An 18594-nucleotide genomic window follows, 5' to 3' on the forward strand; every position below is an offset into this window, starting at 1 on the left:
TTACAGACTACAAGAGAGAGCAAAGGCTTATTTATGAGTAACCAAAAAATGAATTGCATATCTGCATGCAAAGTGGAGGTGGCGGAGCTTGGAGACTTGTACACAGGAATGTGACAAGTGACGACGAGCTGACGGCTGCTTGGTGGACAATTGCAGCTAGAGTTGACAACAACAGATCTTTAAATCTGTGTTTTAACGTGAATTCACACTTAAACTTAATCTTCATCACAGTACGCCTCATCACTACTTTACGAAGGCCAAGCATCTTCCACTGAATTGTTGTGACCGCTCTCTGCGTATTAAAGCCTCTCCAGCTAACTTAGCTTAGCACAGTTTGTGGCCTGTGTCTCATTGTTAAGCGCTGAGCAGTGATGAGTGTGGTTGTAAAGTGATGTGATCATTGTGAGAAACGTGAACAAAATATAATTGACAGTCGCAGCTTGGTCTTTTATTAATTTTTTTTATATAAGTTGGGCCATGGGCACAGCCTCGACACACTAACACAGTGCCATACAGGCCCAGGGCCATCAGGCTACCTTTAATCTTGAACCCTGACATATACAATTTACAGTGAGACAGAAGTGAACTGAGATATGGCAAGAGTTAACTGTACCTAACTGAGATGAAATTGACAAATGAATTCCATTAATAATATTTTTAAAAATCACAAACAAATTGTTTTGATCATTGTCACTAAGACGGCAAAAGACGAGCGCTCATGTACCTGCTGTTGCAGAGTGCTTAGCTGTTGCTGCAGACCCTGGTTCTCCTTTTCCCGCTCATGCCTGGAGGAGGCCAGTTGCTCTTTTTCTTGGCTCAGCTCTTGCAGCTTCTGTTCATAGTCGCCCTCAAGTTTATGCATCTCCACCTGCAACTCGTGACGTGCGGTCAACTCTGCATCCAGCTAATGCACATGATGAAAGGCAATAATAGGACAGTCTTTAGAACGTATGTGATGGCATAAATGGGTACTACCACAAATGCACTTTGATTGCTGCAGTTACAGTAGTTTCAGGTGCTGTCACATACAGTATTACCAATAGTTTTCGTCAATATTGAAAAATCAGTATTTATTGACTGTTAACTTCTAGGTGACTCTGGAAATATGGTATTATCAGAAAAACGGGAATAAATAAGCACACATAGCTGTTGGCTTTGCAGGCAGCAGATCCTTTATGCTGGCTGTCAGCTTCCTGACAGCCTCATCCCTAATTCCTGCCAAAGACCGTCTGCAATTACCCCATCACACACAACTAGAGCTAATACGTGTGGGTGGCCAATGAAAAAATGTGTGCTGTGTGTGAATTTGTACAATGGATATGATCCAGTATGTGACAGTCAGAATGAGGGCTAGTTTCACCTCCATCTGCAATTATCCTGTCACTGGGACAGAAACATTAGAGTAGCAGCACACCGCAATTAAAGCATTTAGCCCCCTATGCGAGAGTGTGTGTGATGCTAGTTTTAGGTGTATTTTTGTGTCTAATAAGTGTCAAGCATGCGTGCATGCAAGCGCACACACTTATTTGTTTCATCATCTTCTGTTCCTCCTCTTTTTTTCCCCCCTTCATTTGTCAGCCGATGTCAGTCAAATACTAGCCACACAGAATGTTATTAAATCCTGCTGCATAATATTGGTGAGGGGGAAATCTATTATCTTCTGGGCCTTTGTGATTATAAAGGCTTGCACGCAATGTGAATGGATGTGTGTGCATTGCACCTTCTTCTCAAGCTCAATAGCCTTGGCCTCACTGGTTTCCACCTTGGTTTGGTCGACCATGTTGTCTGTAAATGAACAGAATGCATGCAGGGGGAAAAAAGGCCACTGAGTGAGATGTAGTAAAATAATAGTAATAGTAATAGTAAAATGCAGTACAGACAAAATAAGCACTCGTTTGCAGACTAGTGGCCAGTCAGTTAACATTCATAAAAAAGACTGTAAGGTAAATTAAACTGACATAATAAACGTGGATGAGTCAGAGTAATGATGGATTAAAAAATAAATACATAATAGAGGAGAAGGTGAGAAGGGCTCTGCGTGACCAGCACGGTCCTCTAACAGTATAATTGCAGGATCTACAGGTGGTTCAGTGCTCAAGGACTTATTGAACATGTGCAGTAAACGGCTAATTAACATGAAGATGAATGCCCTAGAGTGGCTGGATCAGAGACAGATGGAGGAAACAGATAGGAATAACAGACACACTGTCGGAACTTCAAATCGAAAGCGAAATTATATAAATGTACAGAAAGTGAAGCATACAGAATGGGGAGTGCCATAATGTGGGAGCTTTACTGCAATGACAGAATGGCTGCTGGGTAAAAAGAAATGTGCAAGTTAATACAGTGCATGTAAGGTAGAGCAAAATGGGAAATATATTTTGTCAGACTATCCCAAAAATATGGAAACCCACAAACAGATTGTGCATTTGTGTCACACTTTTTACATGGTTATTGGATATATAATGGAGGAGGGATTCTTCTGTCATGGTGGCAAGGCTAAATGGGACAAACTTCGAATAGAGAGCACTAAGGGAGATAGAATGTAGGGGGGGAAACTGTGCTGAGTTTGAGAGTTCAAAGAAAAACACTAAATAATGCATGCGGGGCAGAATTGGGCTGCTTTCCACTGATAATAACTGTGGCAGCCTTAAAGGAGGCCAGGCAGGCTGTGTGCGTGGGTGTGTGTGAGTGTGTGTGTGTGTGTGTACACATTTAGAAGCAGTGCAATTAGAGTCCCCTCCGGTGAACAACTGAGACCTGCTCATAAAGGACTATTGAACTCTGGAGACACTGCCTGCTCCACTGCTGCACTCATTTTGTTGATTATGACAGGTTTCTTTTCTTGACCGCCCATTAAGGGCCCATGTCTGAGGCTACATTCAGACTGCAGGTCTTTATGCTTAATTTGAATTTTGGGGTGAAATCAGATTTTTTTTTGTGTGTGTAATTGTTCACATTTGAAGTTAATTGCGACCTCAGGCAGAAATATTTAAGGGGGAATGAGGCGAGTATTTTAGATATCATTTCATGAGACGTATACTAAAGATGACGTCATGTCATTGCCATGCGTAATAAATGAACAGTCTGCGTGGCTAAATTACTACTATCACCACAAATTTCCACTTGATGCTTCATGTTTCAGGTGGGATTCAACTACAGTTCAATATAAAGACAACACTGTTACTCAAAACATCTTGGCAGATTACCAGACGATTGTCAATCTCCTTCGCAAGCACTTTACCCCGCCCACATGGAGTGCATATAGGCTTTGGATGACGTATAGGTCAGATACATGCGACCTGTCCGTTAGGACTGAGGTTGCATTGCAAAAAATTCAATCTGACCACATGAAAATGACACAGGTTGGATTTGAAAAAAGAAAACCGGAATTGAGCCGCTCAGTCATAAAACATAATAAAAAAAAATTGATAAAGGTCGCACAGGCAAAAAAATTAAATAAAACATCTGATATGGGTCGCATTTGCCTGCAGTCTGAATATAGCCTAAAAATTGCCATTATTCCTCCTGAAACAGACACAAACTTAATATCACAGAAACTATTTCAATACTTCATTTATAAATCATAACTTCATAAAATTACCAATCACACTCATTCAGTACTAATAGGACACTCCATGTTTTAAGATAAATACGGGTAATTCGTCATTTTGAGCAGCATGCTCTACAGTGGTTAGCATGTCTGCCTCACACTCCTGAGTGGTAATTATGTTCTCCCTATGCTTGCATGCATTTTCTCCCGGTACTGTGGCTTCATTACACATTCCAAAAACATGTCTGATAGGCTAACTGAAGATGCTAAATTGTCCATAGGTGTGAATGTGAATGGGCTGTTTGTCTAAAATATTCTGCGCAATTGTCTGGCAACCATGACAGGATATACCCCGCCTCTCACCCGAAGTCAGATGGAATTGGCTCCAGTTCACCCAAGGGCCTCATGAGGACGATTATTAATTATAGTTTAAATGTTTCAACATCTGCTTTTGACACCCCACTATCTTCTTGATTGTTCTGAGTGAGTAAAGGCGAAATGACAAACATTAATTAGCTTGGCAGTTCTCCTACCTATTTGTGAACAAGGTTACCATGAATATCAAGGTCAACTGAAAAGACTTCAGAAAAAAAATGATTCCACGCGCACATACAAAAACAAATCTGTGCCAATAAATATAAAAAAAGAAATGAAGCAGCACATAAGTCACCTCAAACAATTGGGGGAGTGTGGATTTTTGCGGAGGTCTTTTCTTTTGCGAAAATACATCAGAGATCCTGTCATGTGTTAGAGGAATTTTAAAAGGAAATGCTTAAAAAACAATAACGACTTGATGTTACAATCTAATAAATCATCCAGCGGTGCACGGATGAAAATATTCTAAGACACCAAGTTATTCTATATAGTTGTGTCTTATGCTATGGTGCAACACTCAATTTTCACTGTACTGTATAAGGAGTGGTGGGACTATGTTCTCTATGGCGCCATCCTGTGGTCTATCTGAGCTACTGTACGTTTCACTCTGGGACACTATGGTTGTCTTGGGACCAAATCAGTCTTGATTTCAACATTTATAAGGTTGCTGCACATTTTGAGTTCTTTCACCTCTGACTGTTCAAGTGGCAAATGCATTGTCTGTCAACACATCAAAATGGAGATCTAGTTTCATCACCATTAAAATAATATTCCAATAAATGTACTTGGGAGAAGCATATATGTTGTGGTGCATTTTCTCACAACTCACCAATTAAGCCTTCAATGTTGAGCCTGATGTTGCGGCACTTAAAGTCGGGGTCTGCTCCATTCTTGTGAAGCACAATCTGAGCAATACACTCATCTATTAACTTGTAGTACTGAGGCCTGAGGGAGAGAGTGACAGATTGGCAAAGCAATGATTAGGAGAAACAGAAAGACACTAGAGGGAAAGACAGACAAGTGTCGAGCAATGGGGCCTGATTCTGTAATATCTCATGATAATTTTTGCAATTTATGGCTTTCATAAACCCAGTATGGCCTAGTTTACACACAACGTTGGAAGGGGCAAGTACAAACACATACTGCAAGTGTTGTTTTTGTTTTTGTCCATAACCGTGATTTAAAGTGGAACAGCATAACAGTTTCACTTTCTTGCGCATACTGTTTGACAGCATTGATACAGAAGTGTGGCACTGCGTCTCATCACTCAGCTCAATCTCAACACTCCATTTTGCAAGGGTCTTATTCTTTGACCGCGTTACATGAAGCCAGATGTTATTTATTGTGTCTGCCTACCTTGCCTATCTTTCTTACTCACTATGCCTTTACAAGACACCTTCTTCACTCCATCGCCATACTTCAACTGTTTGTGTGCGTGTGTTTTGCTGCAAAACTAAAGATTTAAGCGTGGAGCGAGAGAGACACCTAGTGGAACTATTTAAAACTGTAGTTGAAATCAGAATCACACCCTTAATATGACATCTGTCTCAACATTTCTTTTCAAGGGCCTACCTTGCAATGTATTTCCAATCCACCTGCACTCTGTCTTCACTGTAATTAAAACGTGTATATTTCCCCCAAGCCTTAATCCCCATCTTTTCAAGAGGTTGTCATGGCATTCCACTGCGCCACCTCAATGGAAACATTATAATGACAGTATTTGAATGTCTATGTACACATATTCTATTCAAGAATATGTTCTATGCAGACACACTAGTTGAAACAGGACATTCTGATTAATACTGCATTCATGGAATATAGCAAAATCCACCCCACCATTTTGTCACTTGCTGTCACCTGAAAATTATGTCACAGTTACTCAGGGCTCAGGTAACAGCCAATCACGGCTCAGCTTCAGAAAACAGGTGAGCCGTAATTGGTCGTTAGCTGAACCCTGAACTCTGATGTCATTTTCGGTTGACAAAAAGTGGCAAAATGGCCGCCGCGTGAGATGGCTAAAAACGTGTGGATTTTGCTGCTTAACTCATATTCCACAAATGCAATAATGCCGTGTTTAAACTAGAGGAGGCGCACAGAACATATTGTAAAGAAAATTTTGGGTTTGCCTCCACTTTAAGGCTGTACCTCACTGAGTGGCGAAGATTTGCAAGTGTGTGCGCACGTAGCGAATGTTTATTTTTTTGTCAGGGTTCGTTCAATGTTGCAAACAGTTGCAAAGACGTTTGCCAGCCATTCCCAAACAGTTTTAATGGTTGCAAACTGTTTTTCTTGTCGCCACCAAATTTTGAACATGTTCAAAACGTCTTTGCAACAAGAAAAACTGTCGGAGACCATTCAAATTGTTGGCGAACGTTTTTGCAACCGTTTGCAACCTTGAACAAACCCTGAGGGAAAAACAGCATTTGGTAGGTGCACTGTACACACATTGGCAAACCTTCATCACTCGGTGAGATACAGCCTTTTGTGGTAATTCAACAGATGTTCACAGAGGCAAGACAACGCAGTATAACTCTACATCTGCTGTGTCAATCAAAAATTATATCTTGTTTTCCCCTACTTTTTATAGCAAGGGCTTCGGAAGAAACAGGGAGAGGCATTAGCATTGAAAGAATGAGTGTGTCTGTGTGTGCGGGTGCGTGAGTGTGAGAAAGAGAGAAACAGTGTTATTGCCAATAAATTTGTGTAAATATGTTTAATATGTATGAACAACGTGGAATGTGTGATTGTGAACTGTGAAGCCATCAAACCTATTTACTCTTCAAATTCTCATTATCATCACAATACAAACTTAAATAGCTATTTTACTGCATTCAATGTGAGGAGCAAGTGAAGGGTATAAACGTTTTATACTATTTTGGAAGAAAAATTGTGAACTTGCGACTAACTGCCCCTTGCCTGAATGGGTGTGGTCTGATTCTTGTGTGGAATTCATCCGTCCATTATCTATACCGCTTATCCTCACAAGGGTCGCGGGGAGTGCTGGAGCCTATCCCAGCAGTCTTGGGGCAGTAGGCGGGGGACACCCTGAATTGGTTGCCAGCCAATCTCAGGGCACACAGAGACAAACAAACATCTGCACTCACAATCACACCTAGGGGCAATTTAGAGTGTCCAATTAACCTACCAAGCATGTTTTTGGAATGTGGGAGGAAACCAGAGTACCCGGAGAAAACCCACGCAGGCACGGGGAGAACATGCAAACTCCACACAGGGAGGCCGGGGCTGGGATCGAACCCACAACCTCTGAACTGTGAGGCTGACGTGCTAACCAGTCGACCACTGTGCCGCCCCATGTGGAATTCATGTAACATAAACATATAAAATGCAGTGTCATAAATAGCACACCATGGGAAATGTATTCCATTAATTTAAAATGGATTAATAAAAAAAAGCGAGAGATCGGCTATGGTTAACATGGCCGTTGCGAATCGATTCTTCTAGTATTGTATTGTATTGTGTATATATATATACACATATACATTTATACACACACCCACACACACACACACACACACACACACAAACTCAAAATGAAATCAAAATTTCAAAACCTGGCCTCTTGCTCAAAAAAGGGAAAACTAAAACATCACAGTTTTAATATGTTTGTAAATGTTTCCTCCTATGAACATGGCTGTTAAGTGTGTGTATACGTGTGCACTACCTGGCCAAATAATCATTGCGGATCAGCAGGAGGTGCTGCATCAGGGACAAGAAGTTGTTTTCAGCTTTGGAGTCCTTCACTGTGTTGACCAAAATTTCAAACACTTCCCTCACATCAGTCAAACAAATTCAGTTCAGGAAAAATGTCTACATATTCACATGAGACGCTCAATCGACATTTGGGTCTACTTGCACCAAATTTACTGTGTAAAGTAAACTGAATCCTTCGTCCAAACTGTCACAAAAAACATTTACACTCTCCGTTACCTTTGTATTTACCATATGTGCTTCTCTGTGGGTGGTGTGCAACACAAAATATAAAGCTGTGTTGAAATTGCATTTTCGCTTGATAATCAGTGCATTAACTAACAATTAAAAATAATTAATTTTAAAAAAATTTAAAAAACACTAGAAATTGCATTGTGACCAGACTGTGGACATTTGAGACACCTAGTGCTGAAAACTGTAAATGCAAGTTTAATAAAAGCAATTTAAACAGCTAGGGAATAATTTCAGAAAATCTGTCAAATGCCCACTCAACAACAACGTTATAATGCCACTCAGAATTTGAAATATTTTGGTGCACAAACATGATTTGACACACTGTGTATTTGGGCTGCCACAAATTATTAATTAGTTCATCGACTAATCACAATCAGTAGTCCCAATTAATTGACTAATCGTATCCATGTGTAAATTGCGGCATTTCACACCAGCCATTACCATCATTGGTTTACAGCTTGAATTATTTAAGGTATATACAAATTAATAATAAAGAAAATTAAGATGGTAGTACATTCAACTTTGATTAAACTTCGCAGCTCTACTGCTCATTCCTGACATGTTTGTAAACGTGGGAGCCTTATTTATTAATTTTTTTGCTATGAATGCGCATTTTAACTGGAACCAAAAACTATCTCCTATGTAGAGTTGCACTAATACTGTACTATGAAATTATCTATACATACAAAAAGAAATACTTGAAATGCACTGTGCTAAAGGAAACTAAAATAAACGCTTGTAGTGGTTTTTAATTTTGTTTTTATTTGACATAATTTAATAGCAAATTGATCTAAACCAGTGGTCGGCAACCTTTTAACACTCAAAAAGCTTATTTACTTTTTTTTTTGCTTCCTTTTTCTATATCGTGGACCTAGATTACTTTGTAATGTGCTGTCCATGTTTTAAGAAAGGTGCCTTAAATTGCACTTCAAGTATTTTTCATTATGAAAAAATTAGAAATAAAACTTTGTCTTCATTTAATTTATAACACGTTTGCCTAATAATTGTAAGAATACATTCAGCTCAAAATGTCTGGCAGGATATCTTGAAATGCATACACTGTACCACTTACAAAATTGCGTTAAATTGTGTTCTTAAATCCTAAACAGCCATATTCGACATTAGGAGTTGATTTTTTTTAGTGGCAAACGCTTTTTATAAAATAAATGAAGACAACGTTCTATTTTGTTTTTTTTTTTGTTTTTTTTTGCTCATACAAAAAAAAAAAAGATCCGTTCCGTGACTCAAAATCCGTGACCGATCCGAACCGTGACTCATGTGATTCGTTGGACCACTCGTGAGTACCAAAGACAATCTCCTGGTACTCATGCGAGTACCGCATGAAAAAAATGATGTGCACCCCTGACATCGTGTTACAACATTATATCAATCACACATTGTAACCTGTGTGTGCTAACTCTGGTTATCTTCCAGACACGACTGTCTCTATATCACAAATGAAATCAGGCATCAGCCACAACGTGCTTCCTTTTTCGAAGCTTATTCATCACCGCCTTGCTGTCATGGAAGGCAGGTTTGCATCGTATTAAGTATGTTTGGCGAAATGCGCTCAAACTTTCAGACTCTGTTACTAACACGGGCCAAGCCATGAAACTGCGTTACCCACAGTGCTTCTGTTTGTATCACAGGTGACCCGGATTACCACTACTGCGCATGGGCTTCACAGACAGGCATACAGCCAGAGGGAGAAGCGAGAGACAAGGCAGTTTTGTGAGAAAAACAAAGCGCCAAATAAATACATAAATGACTCATCGAATATTAAATGTATTGTCTACGATTTTGATCATCGACGTCGCTGTGACTAGTCGACTAATCGTGGCAGCCCTAAAAGCATCTTTGAGCACAGTATTCATTGAAATGAATCAAGAGACTAGCTACTCTTAAGAGTAATTGAAGTGATTTTGTATTAACACTTTCTAATCAGTGAGCTTTCGGGTCAAGGTGAAAGGGAGCAGTACAGTTCGGACTCATTATATTGGGGCAATGACAAAGCTGACCACAGGCAAGATGTTTGCACTGCTGCATGACTAATGCATGCCTGTAGGATGCCAAATGTCATGACTCAGTTTAAATGTTTAGAAAAAAAACATGCTAGATACATTTTAGCAAGTATGACTAACAATTAAGCATTGGTCCAAGCATTTTGTTACGAAGGCCAATATTCAGCTCTGACACCACTTTGACCTAAAAGGATATTCCATCTCAATGCGGATGTCCTCGAGGCGTGCTTTAAGGTCCTCTGAGTCGTCTTCGGCCTGCTCATCAAAGACTGTGAGTTGTACCCTAAGCTCTTCATTTTCTATTGTCCGCACCTCCTGCAAAGACAGAGAAGGAAGAAATAAAATCTAATATTTGATTTTATTTAAAAGATTTTTCTACCACTACAGATTAACTTTTAACTTGGCCAGGGTGACAGGGTCATGCAGATTTGAATGTTTAAAATGCATTGTGAAAGACTATTTTCGCTACCTTAAGGCAGTCTCTCAGTCCTAATCTTAGAAGTTCAGAGCGAATATGGATCCTGAAGTCCAACTCCTCTCCACGACTGATCAGTGCATTGATTAGCTGCATGCATCCACCCTGAAAAAAAAAACAAGATGGTGAGATAAAGTGTCGATAACCAATTCAAAACCACAAACTGCAGAGCAGGTGTATTATGGTGTCTAGAATTGCTACCTATCAAGCAAGAGTGCATTTTCTACCTTCAGGGCAATGCTGGAACTGTTCATGCCAGCCAGAAGAGGCTGGAATCTCTCAATGTCCCGTTTCTCTGCCTCCTCTGTGATGGCCTCGAGAACACGCTCATGACTGCGGAAAAATAAGCAGTTAGCACTTTGTTGTTTTTTGTGCTTACATGTGTCAAGTGTATAGAAAGGGTTATATTTTTGTTTTAGCAAACAATTTAAGACTTTAAACTGTTAACACTGATGATCACAAGCGCATTTGTTTCCACCAGTGCGAACTTCTTACAGATTCTCAGAGTGTTCCAATATGGAGATGGCAGAGAGCAGCTTGACAGCATCAACCATCATATGAGGCACCCTTGGGTTGATGGCTCTGACCAGCAGAGGAATTCCCTCGTCTGACTCCAGCATGGATTTTAAACCATACTAAAGGGAAGGAGAGAGCAGATGGTATAGCAAGGTTAAGATGATCACCCTAAGTAGGTAGCGAAATAGTTATGCAAATATATTGACTTCACATTGCTGATGTTGGGCAGAATTCCTCACACCTCCAAAATTATCAATTTTAAGGAGACCCTTAAAACGGCATGTTTGTTTAACCAATGAAATACAACAACAAACACCCACATGTGTGCACTGAACAACAGCATAGCTTTATTACAAAAAGGAGGAGATTCCAGCTCGACAAGAGCAATATTTGAAATTATTACGCAGTGATTCTCAAAGTGTGGTAATACACGTACCACTAGTGGTAGGCAAAAGAATCAATGAATTAAATGTTCAAACTGTGCATGTTTTTTTTGTTGTTGTTGTTTTTTTTTTTTATCCAGGACAGTACAATTGTATTTATCTTTTAGTTACAATACAATTTGGATTTAATTTTTTCAAACTTTTATGTTTAAATGTCATACTTAAAACATTTTCATTTTAGCATTACTTACCGGGCAGTACATTTTTCCCCTCCTAAAAAGCGCAGTTTAAAAGTCCAAATGGTGCTTAGGTTACAGTGTTTGACAGTAACAATAAATATACAACGCAAGAATAAACACCCCCTTTTTTTGATGGTCTTTCTATCATGATGTTACCCCAAGAGTCAAGTATTTTTTGTGGCGTAAATCTTCACGACAATGTTGAGTCAATCGTTGTGTTTTTTCCTTTGGAATAACCCCACCCTCTAGTGGAAGAATTGCCAAACAACATCTAGGACAGAGGAGCTGTAGCTTGTCCCATTATGTTTTCTTGGCAAACAGTTATGATAATAACTTTGCATTTACTTTAGAGGGCAACCTTACTACAACAATGGTCATGTATTTTAAAACAGTCCTACCTTGTTGTTCATGAAGGCTTTGAGACAGCGTATGATCTCATGTTGACATTTAACTCCCATCATTCTAGGAGGATGACATATTAATATATACACCATTTGCGTAAACAATTGCACACTCATTGGTTTGGGTATCTTACGGGTACTCGTCTTTCTCCTCTTGCAGTCTTCTGAGCAGATTTAACAAAAGTGCCAGGCCTTCATCTCCAAAATTCTGCACCCAACTATAAACAAGACACAAGACCACTTGATTAGCATTATTCTTGTTTTATATGCTGTGAATTTGTCCAATTATTTTTATTGTGAAGACTATGGCTCCAAGTCCAGACACAAAAAGTGGATAGATGGGTGCATCACCTGACAGGGTTGTTGTTGAGCGAGACTCGTAGAGATTCCAGACAGCTCAGCAGCTGTGAGTCTCTGTAGTCGGATCTCAACTCCTGTATATACATCATGGCTGACTTAGAGCTTTCTTTCTGGTCTTGGCCCTGATAAACAAACAACACCAAAACAGACAGTGAGACCAGTGTATTCAAATGGTCTAACGGGTATAACTTTGTGTTTTTCAACCTAAAAAAATAAACAACACAGAACCACAATACAACGCTGTAATTTGAATCATAGCATTAAATGACATATGAATTAATTATAGTGTTAAAAGGACTAGATGAGCAGTTCCATAAGTGTCATTTTGATCTGCAAGTTCTTGTTGCTCACTGGTAGTATATTACACATGGCTAAATTAATAAAGTACTGTATCCCATATTGTCCTGAATTCATGGCTATAAGTTTGCAATACCAACACTTTCATAGCATTTTTGGCCTGGTGATATCCAGTAGTACCTCATTCATCGCAGGGGTAAATTCTAGACCGCCGAGCAACAAACAAAAACCTGCGACGTATCCATTCACTCATCCATATTCCGAACCGCTAACCCTCACTAGGGTAGCAGTCGTGCTGGAGCCTATCCCAGCAATCTTCGGGCGGTAAGGCAGGATATACCATGAACTAGTCAGGAAATTGCAGGGAAATCTGAGAACTAGCTACCGTATACATGTAGCTATTTTATTTAGATATATATATTTTAAAGCTTTATGACCATCCCCACACTTTCCCAGACTCTTATACAGTATACATTTTCTAGTAGGGCTGGAGTTACATAATAGTTTTAGATTTGATTATTATACCAATCATGCCATCGATTATAGACTAAATGCATAAAACAATATTTTGCATAATATCAATACAAAATATGTATGTGAGGTGCAGGTATTACTTTTGTCCACGTGAGGTCACCATTCTCACATTCTACACTGTCGTATAAGTGACTTTGAACGTGTGTGACTTTAAAAGGCGGGGCTTGGCCTGATGTGTGACATGGGAGTCGCAAAATAGAGTGTAGCGTTGGCTGTCGTCAGCTCAGCTAGTGTATAAGCATTCTTGTAAAATGTTTATTTTATTACCACTGGTTCAATAGAGGGCGGCACAGCGATCAACTGGTTAGCACGCCCGCCTCACAGTGCAGCGGTCGTGGGTTCAATTCCGACCACAGCCTTCCTGTAAGGAGTTTGCATGTTCTTCCTGTACCTGTGTGGGTTTTCTCTGCGTACTCTGGTTTCCTCCCACATTCCAAAAACATGCACAATAGGTTAATTGGACACTCTAAATTGCCCTTAGGTGTGATTGTGAGTGTGGATGTTTGTTTGTCTGTGTGTGCCATGCGATTGGCTGGCAACCAGTTCGCTTGTGAGGATAAGCGGATTGGATAATGGATGGACGGATGGACGGATGGACGGACGGACGGATGATGGATGGAGCGTTTGTTAGTGGACTAGCGGTTGTCTATCCTTGACCACAAGGAAGGATTACAATTCATTCATGTTATATTAAATTAGCTCATAACGTTTACTTTACTGGTAACGTGCAGTTGCGTAAGCCAGTTCTTCTTTTGTTTTTAAGTCTGAAATGATCCCACACTTCGGACATTCTCTATCTTTTACGCACGCTTTCCACCTGGCTGGTACTTATTGCTCCATTGAGACTGCAGTAACATTAGTCCATGTGGAAAAAAGATCACAAGCCTGCAATATAGTGAAAAATCCACAGTATAAAATTAGATATGCACCATTTTAAAAGCCACGAAATAGTACAACGGACTACTGTAGTGGGCTTTAATACAATCTATCTAGTAGAGGTCAAGAATACCTTGTAAACTGCATGTAGACATGGACTTTGTCACTACAAAGTCAATTGTATAAAGAACATGTAAAAAATAATGAACTTGGCGAGTCCTATTGAATTTTCACATCCTGATTCACTTCATCGACTTCAAACCATTTTTTTACTGACCGCTTTTGAGGTGTGGAGGTACTGGGAGACCATTTCACGTTTAATTGAGATATGTTTTTCCCTGAGAGGCTGCTGCTTCTCCTCATTCAGATTCATATCCACCTAAACAACACAAACAAGATTGATGACACCGGAGAGGATGATAAAAAAAAAATCTGTAAATTTGAGCAGGTAACAAACATGATAGGCTTTTCAAACATTCAGGTGGGTGAGATTAGCTGATGAAGTTCAGTAAGATTTTAACTCAATGGTTGTGCAGGCATTGTCATCTTTTCCGAAGACACATAACATTTAGAAGACAAGCATTATAATAGTGTACAAGGTAATTCACTCTAGAATAAGTTGGATTTATTGCATTTATTGTTATTGTTGTATTTATTGCATTTATTTACCAATCACATGACACTGTAGTGTCACATATTACTATAAAAGTTGTTCAAAGACAAATTGTCTTTATTTACATACGATAAACCAAACTAGAGATCAAGACTCTCTGAAACACCATATTGTACATTTATCGTACAGGCATGCATTCTCACCAGCATCTGTTCAAAAAGCTCCAGGACATATTCATCTGTATGGTCGTGCAGCATGGCACTAGGCGCGTTGATTTCATAGTTGGCGGCTGCAGAATGACGCTGACCTGGAACATGGCTCAGCTTCTCCTTGTCCTTCTTTATCCTCATGCTGGTGAAACGTTCCAACTAGATTTGCAGACAACATGACAAGTTAGATTGGGGAGTTGAGAAGAATGAAAATCAGCAAAAAGAAAAAAGGCTGCAAGCAATCCCTAATCAACTCGTGGTCTGATGACGTAACTGAGACAATTTATGAACCAAGAAAGTAAAATAGTTGGATAAAACAGTTTCAGGAGGTTTTGTACATCAATGGAAATCACATTTCAACAAGTTCCTAAAATTGATTAGGGATCATTTAAAACATTCATCAAAACAAACTGCCAAACAAAGTCAACATATTGAAAGAACATGCAAGTGCAGAGGATATTATTTAACAACAGGTGCTAATTACAGGTGCTAATTTCCCTTGGGTGCACACAGTGTATGCATTGTTGACTGCCAAATGGGAAATTCGTTGTTTAAAATCCCAGTCGTTAGCGTGCATCTTCAAAAGCATGCACGCCCAACATAAGTGCATTCGACAACAAATACAGGTATGTTCATGAACAAGTGTGTTAGGGTGGATTAGATTGTGACGAACAGTGGCAAGGTGAGTTTTTTTATTCACAGATGACAAGACGAATGAGGCAAGCAGACTAGTGATGGTGACAGACAAAACCTACCTCATCCGGAATCAGACGTTTCAGTGTCTACGAATGAAGAATAGGTAAAGGGAGGAAGAGAGTGCCATAAAAAGGATAAGAAACATGAAACAGGTGTCAGAAGATAATCATGACAACAAGGGAGGCATGTTTAATGGGAGAAGGAGAAAACTCAATTAGACAGAATCAATTGTTGACAATGAAAGATTTTAGAAAACTATAATAAATCAAGTCATTCACTGACGAACAATTGGAGGCTTTGGGCCAAGGTTAAACTACTGTAAAATTCTAATCAAAGCAATCATAAATATAGAGTAATACATTTAAATCACAGCAAAGACAATCTTTAAAGTGCCAATTACCCGGATGAATTTGATTCCAAAGTGTCTTAAAGGTTGAAGTAGGGCAATTTAATTTCTATGTAATAGCCGATCATGTCCACAAGGTGTCAGGCTACACATACAAATGTTCATGCCGAGACCTCAATGACGCTAGAACGCCTTCAAAGTGGAAAGACCTCATACCTCATATGTCCCCAATTTTAATAAATGGTCCTGACATTTAGATTATAAATACAATTGATTTGGGAAATTTACCCAAACACCTTATCAATCAAGTTATACAAAAATGCGGAACAGTTCATAAAGCAGAGCTTAACTTTGGAAAACACAAGACCAAAAAAATATATATAGCCTATTACCTATCAGAGGTGTGCGATATGGAGAAAAATGTATAGCTTGATACTGATAATGATAAATCCCAATAAATATTTTTTCCTTAAAATTGCATGAAATTAAAGGCTATTTTCTGGGATATTTTCTGTATTTATGTATAAAACATTTTATATAGACCAATCCCATGTTCAGAAATAATTATTTGAATCAAATCATGTGTGCCACAATTACTAGCACCCCTGATACTTTGTACAACAGCTTTTTGCCAACAAAACAGCATGTAATCTTCATGTATTATTTCACAAGAGAAAACATAAAGAGGGATCTTCAACCATTCCCCTTTTCCCAATCGTTCTAAACCATCCAGCAACCTGGGTCCTTTCCATTGCACTCTCCACTTTAGCTTGATTCTGCATCTGATGAACCATTTCTACACTTTTGAGCTAGAGATTATGCTTCCGCGATCCAATCTGAATTTATTTGACAACTTTTGACACATATTAACCAGGGGTGCCAAAAATTATGGAGGGCATTGATTCTGGTAGTAAAACCACTTTTCAAGGAATGCAGTCAAGTGAAAAGAATTAAGATAAAAACAACACAGTGGTTTAAGTAACATTCAAGTATGCCTGCCATATACCCAAGTAGAAAAGCTAATAAAAGAACAGTTTCAGAGGTTGAGTTTGAGGAACACAAAATTGTCAGCTTGGTCTTAAAACCTGACTGCTGTAAAGAGAGATGCCCATTGAGAATAACATTGTGGTTGATAATAAGATGGTGTTGGTGATTCAGTATGCCATCAAGCTAGCCATGACAGTTGCTTTTGCTTACCATGTTTCCATGGGAACAGTGTAAGCGGAATTACATCACACAGAGGGAAACTGTATCATGCAGCCACACCCAAACAAATGTAACCGCAGGAAATGACACACAGAAAGCTGGGGGTTTTTTTGTTTAAAAAAAATGCACCTCAAAAATGTTGATTCATATTAATTCCTTCAGGAAAGGCAAGGCAGTTGTATTTAAATGGCGCATTTCATACACAAGGTAACTCAATGTGCTTCACATCAAAAGTGTACAGCATTTAAAAGCATTTACAAACAAAAAAGTTGAAGACATTTAAAAGCAAAGTAAAGAAATAAGTATCTTACTAAAATTAATAAACAAACACAATATAAGACCAACAAAGAATATAAAACCAACAGAATAACACAACCACCCAATAGAAGAGTAAACATTTGCAAGCGTTCTTGAATTTTCTCTAAACTGCACTTTTGAAACCACTGCTGACTTTGGGTAGAAATCAGTAGGCGCCCTTGGCTGTGTGTCAGGTTGTGTGATTCTGTCAGTATAAAATAGCCGGTGCATGGTAATTCAACACAATCTTAAAGATAACTGTCATAAAACACTTGAGTCCCTGTTTTTGACATACTGTAAACAAACATCGCCACACTCTCTCAACGCACTGCAGCTAGAATTGTAAACACTTATCAAACTGTTTTTTGTTTGTATTTCTCTGCGTTCAGTTGGTTTTCCTGAGTGGCAATCAAAAACACAAGAGGGAGACATGGAGCTGAGAAAGCAGGATGAATCATCATCAACTAGTTTCCCTTCCATTCATATATAAATAGGCTAAGATGGGGTGAGTGTGGCAGATAGGCTTGGTGTAGTTTCATGTCCACATCGTTTTCTTTTTATTTGTACACTTGGCTTGCCCATAGGTGTTAATTAAGTAGCATGCTATAAGCTGCATTATTGTATTGCATTTTTTTGAGGTGCTCCAAAATGAATCTCTCTTGTGGATAATTCAAGCTCATACATAGGTTTGATATCAATTTATTAGTCAAAAATATCCGTTGAGAAAATCAAAGGGAAATGCATAAACAGTAGAAAAGTTCATGAAACAAATATTTGACCCCCGCAGTGTACGGGGGACCTTCGAGCTCTGTTTGGCTGTGTGTGAAATGTAGTCAGGTAGTACGCCCGATGCTGGTAGGCTGCCACAAAGCGGAATGGCAAAAAAGTTGATTTGTTTAATACGCGACGATGTCTCACCGCTCCAAAAGCATCATTCATGCCGCGCCGCAGCAACCGTGCCCACCCGCGGGAACTACATTGACTCCAATTGAAACGTGCGGCCTTGTTTGAATTAATGGGCTTGCATAGAGCATATTTGTGACAAAAATATGTTTCAGTTGATTTTCCACTTTAAATTGACCATCCCTCAGTGACTGAGTTACTGAATACTGTTAAGAAGCATGATCCGGAATGTTTCAAACCTGTCCTAGGTAAAGTAATACAACTATCCACTGAGTTTTTAAAATCATGCAGACCTCTAAAGAATTCTGACCTCCAGTTTTGAGAGCGGGTG

At 39.2% G+C, this 18594-nt stretch overlaps 1 protein-coding gene across 1 annotated transcript in view; it reads right to left on the bottom strand.

Annotated features, from left to right (window-relative positions):
• Positions 1-18594, bottom strand: part of LOC147151845 (protein diaphanous homolog 1-like) — a 41810-nt gene that overhangs the window by 8872 nt on the left and 14344 nt on the right. The window contains exons 2-14 of the mRNA XM_086053027.1: positions 14810-14974; positions 14271-14372; positions 12278-12408; positions 12061-12144; positions 11924-11987; positions 10883-11022; positions 10615-10720; positions 10382-10492; positions 10109-10227; positions 7611-7727; positions 4758-4873; positions 1721-1785; positions 725-904 (exon numbers count right to left, since the gene is read on the bottom strand). Of these exons, the coding sequence (XP_085909153.1) occupies positions 725-904; positions 1721-1785; positions 4758-4873; positions 7611-7727; positions 10109-10227; positions 10382-10492; positions 10615-10720; positions 10883-11022; positions 11924-11987; positions 12061-12144; positions 12278-12408; positions 14271-14372; positions 14810-14974 (1500 nt within the window). The remainder of the gene's footprint in view (positions 1-724; positions 905-1720; positions 1786-4757; positions 4874-7610; positions 7728-10108; positions 10228-10381; positions 10493-10614; positions 10721-10882; positions 11023-11923; positions 11988-12060; positions 12145-12277; positions 12409-14270; positions 14373-14809; positions 14975-18594) is intronic.

This window comes from Filicampus tigris, chromosome 2 (genome assembly GCF_054856515.1).
Source record: "Filicampus tigris isolate MCC_2025a chromosome 2, RoL_Ftig_1.0, whole genome shotgun sequence".
Taxonomy (NCBI): Eukaryota; Metazoa; Chordata; class Actinopteri; order Syngnathiformes; family Syngnathidae; genus Filicampus; species Filicampus tigris.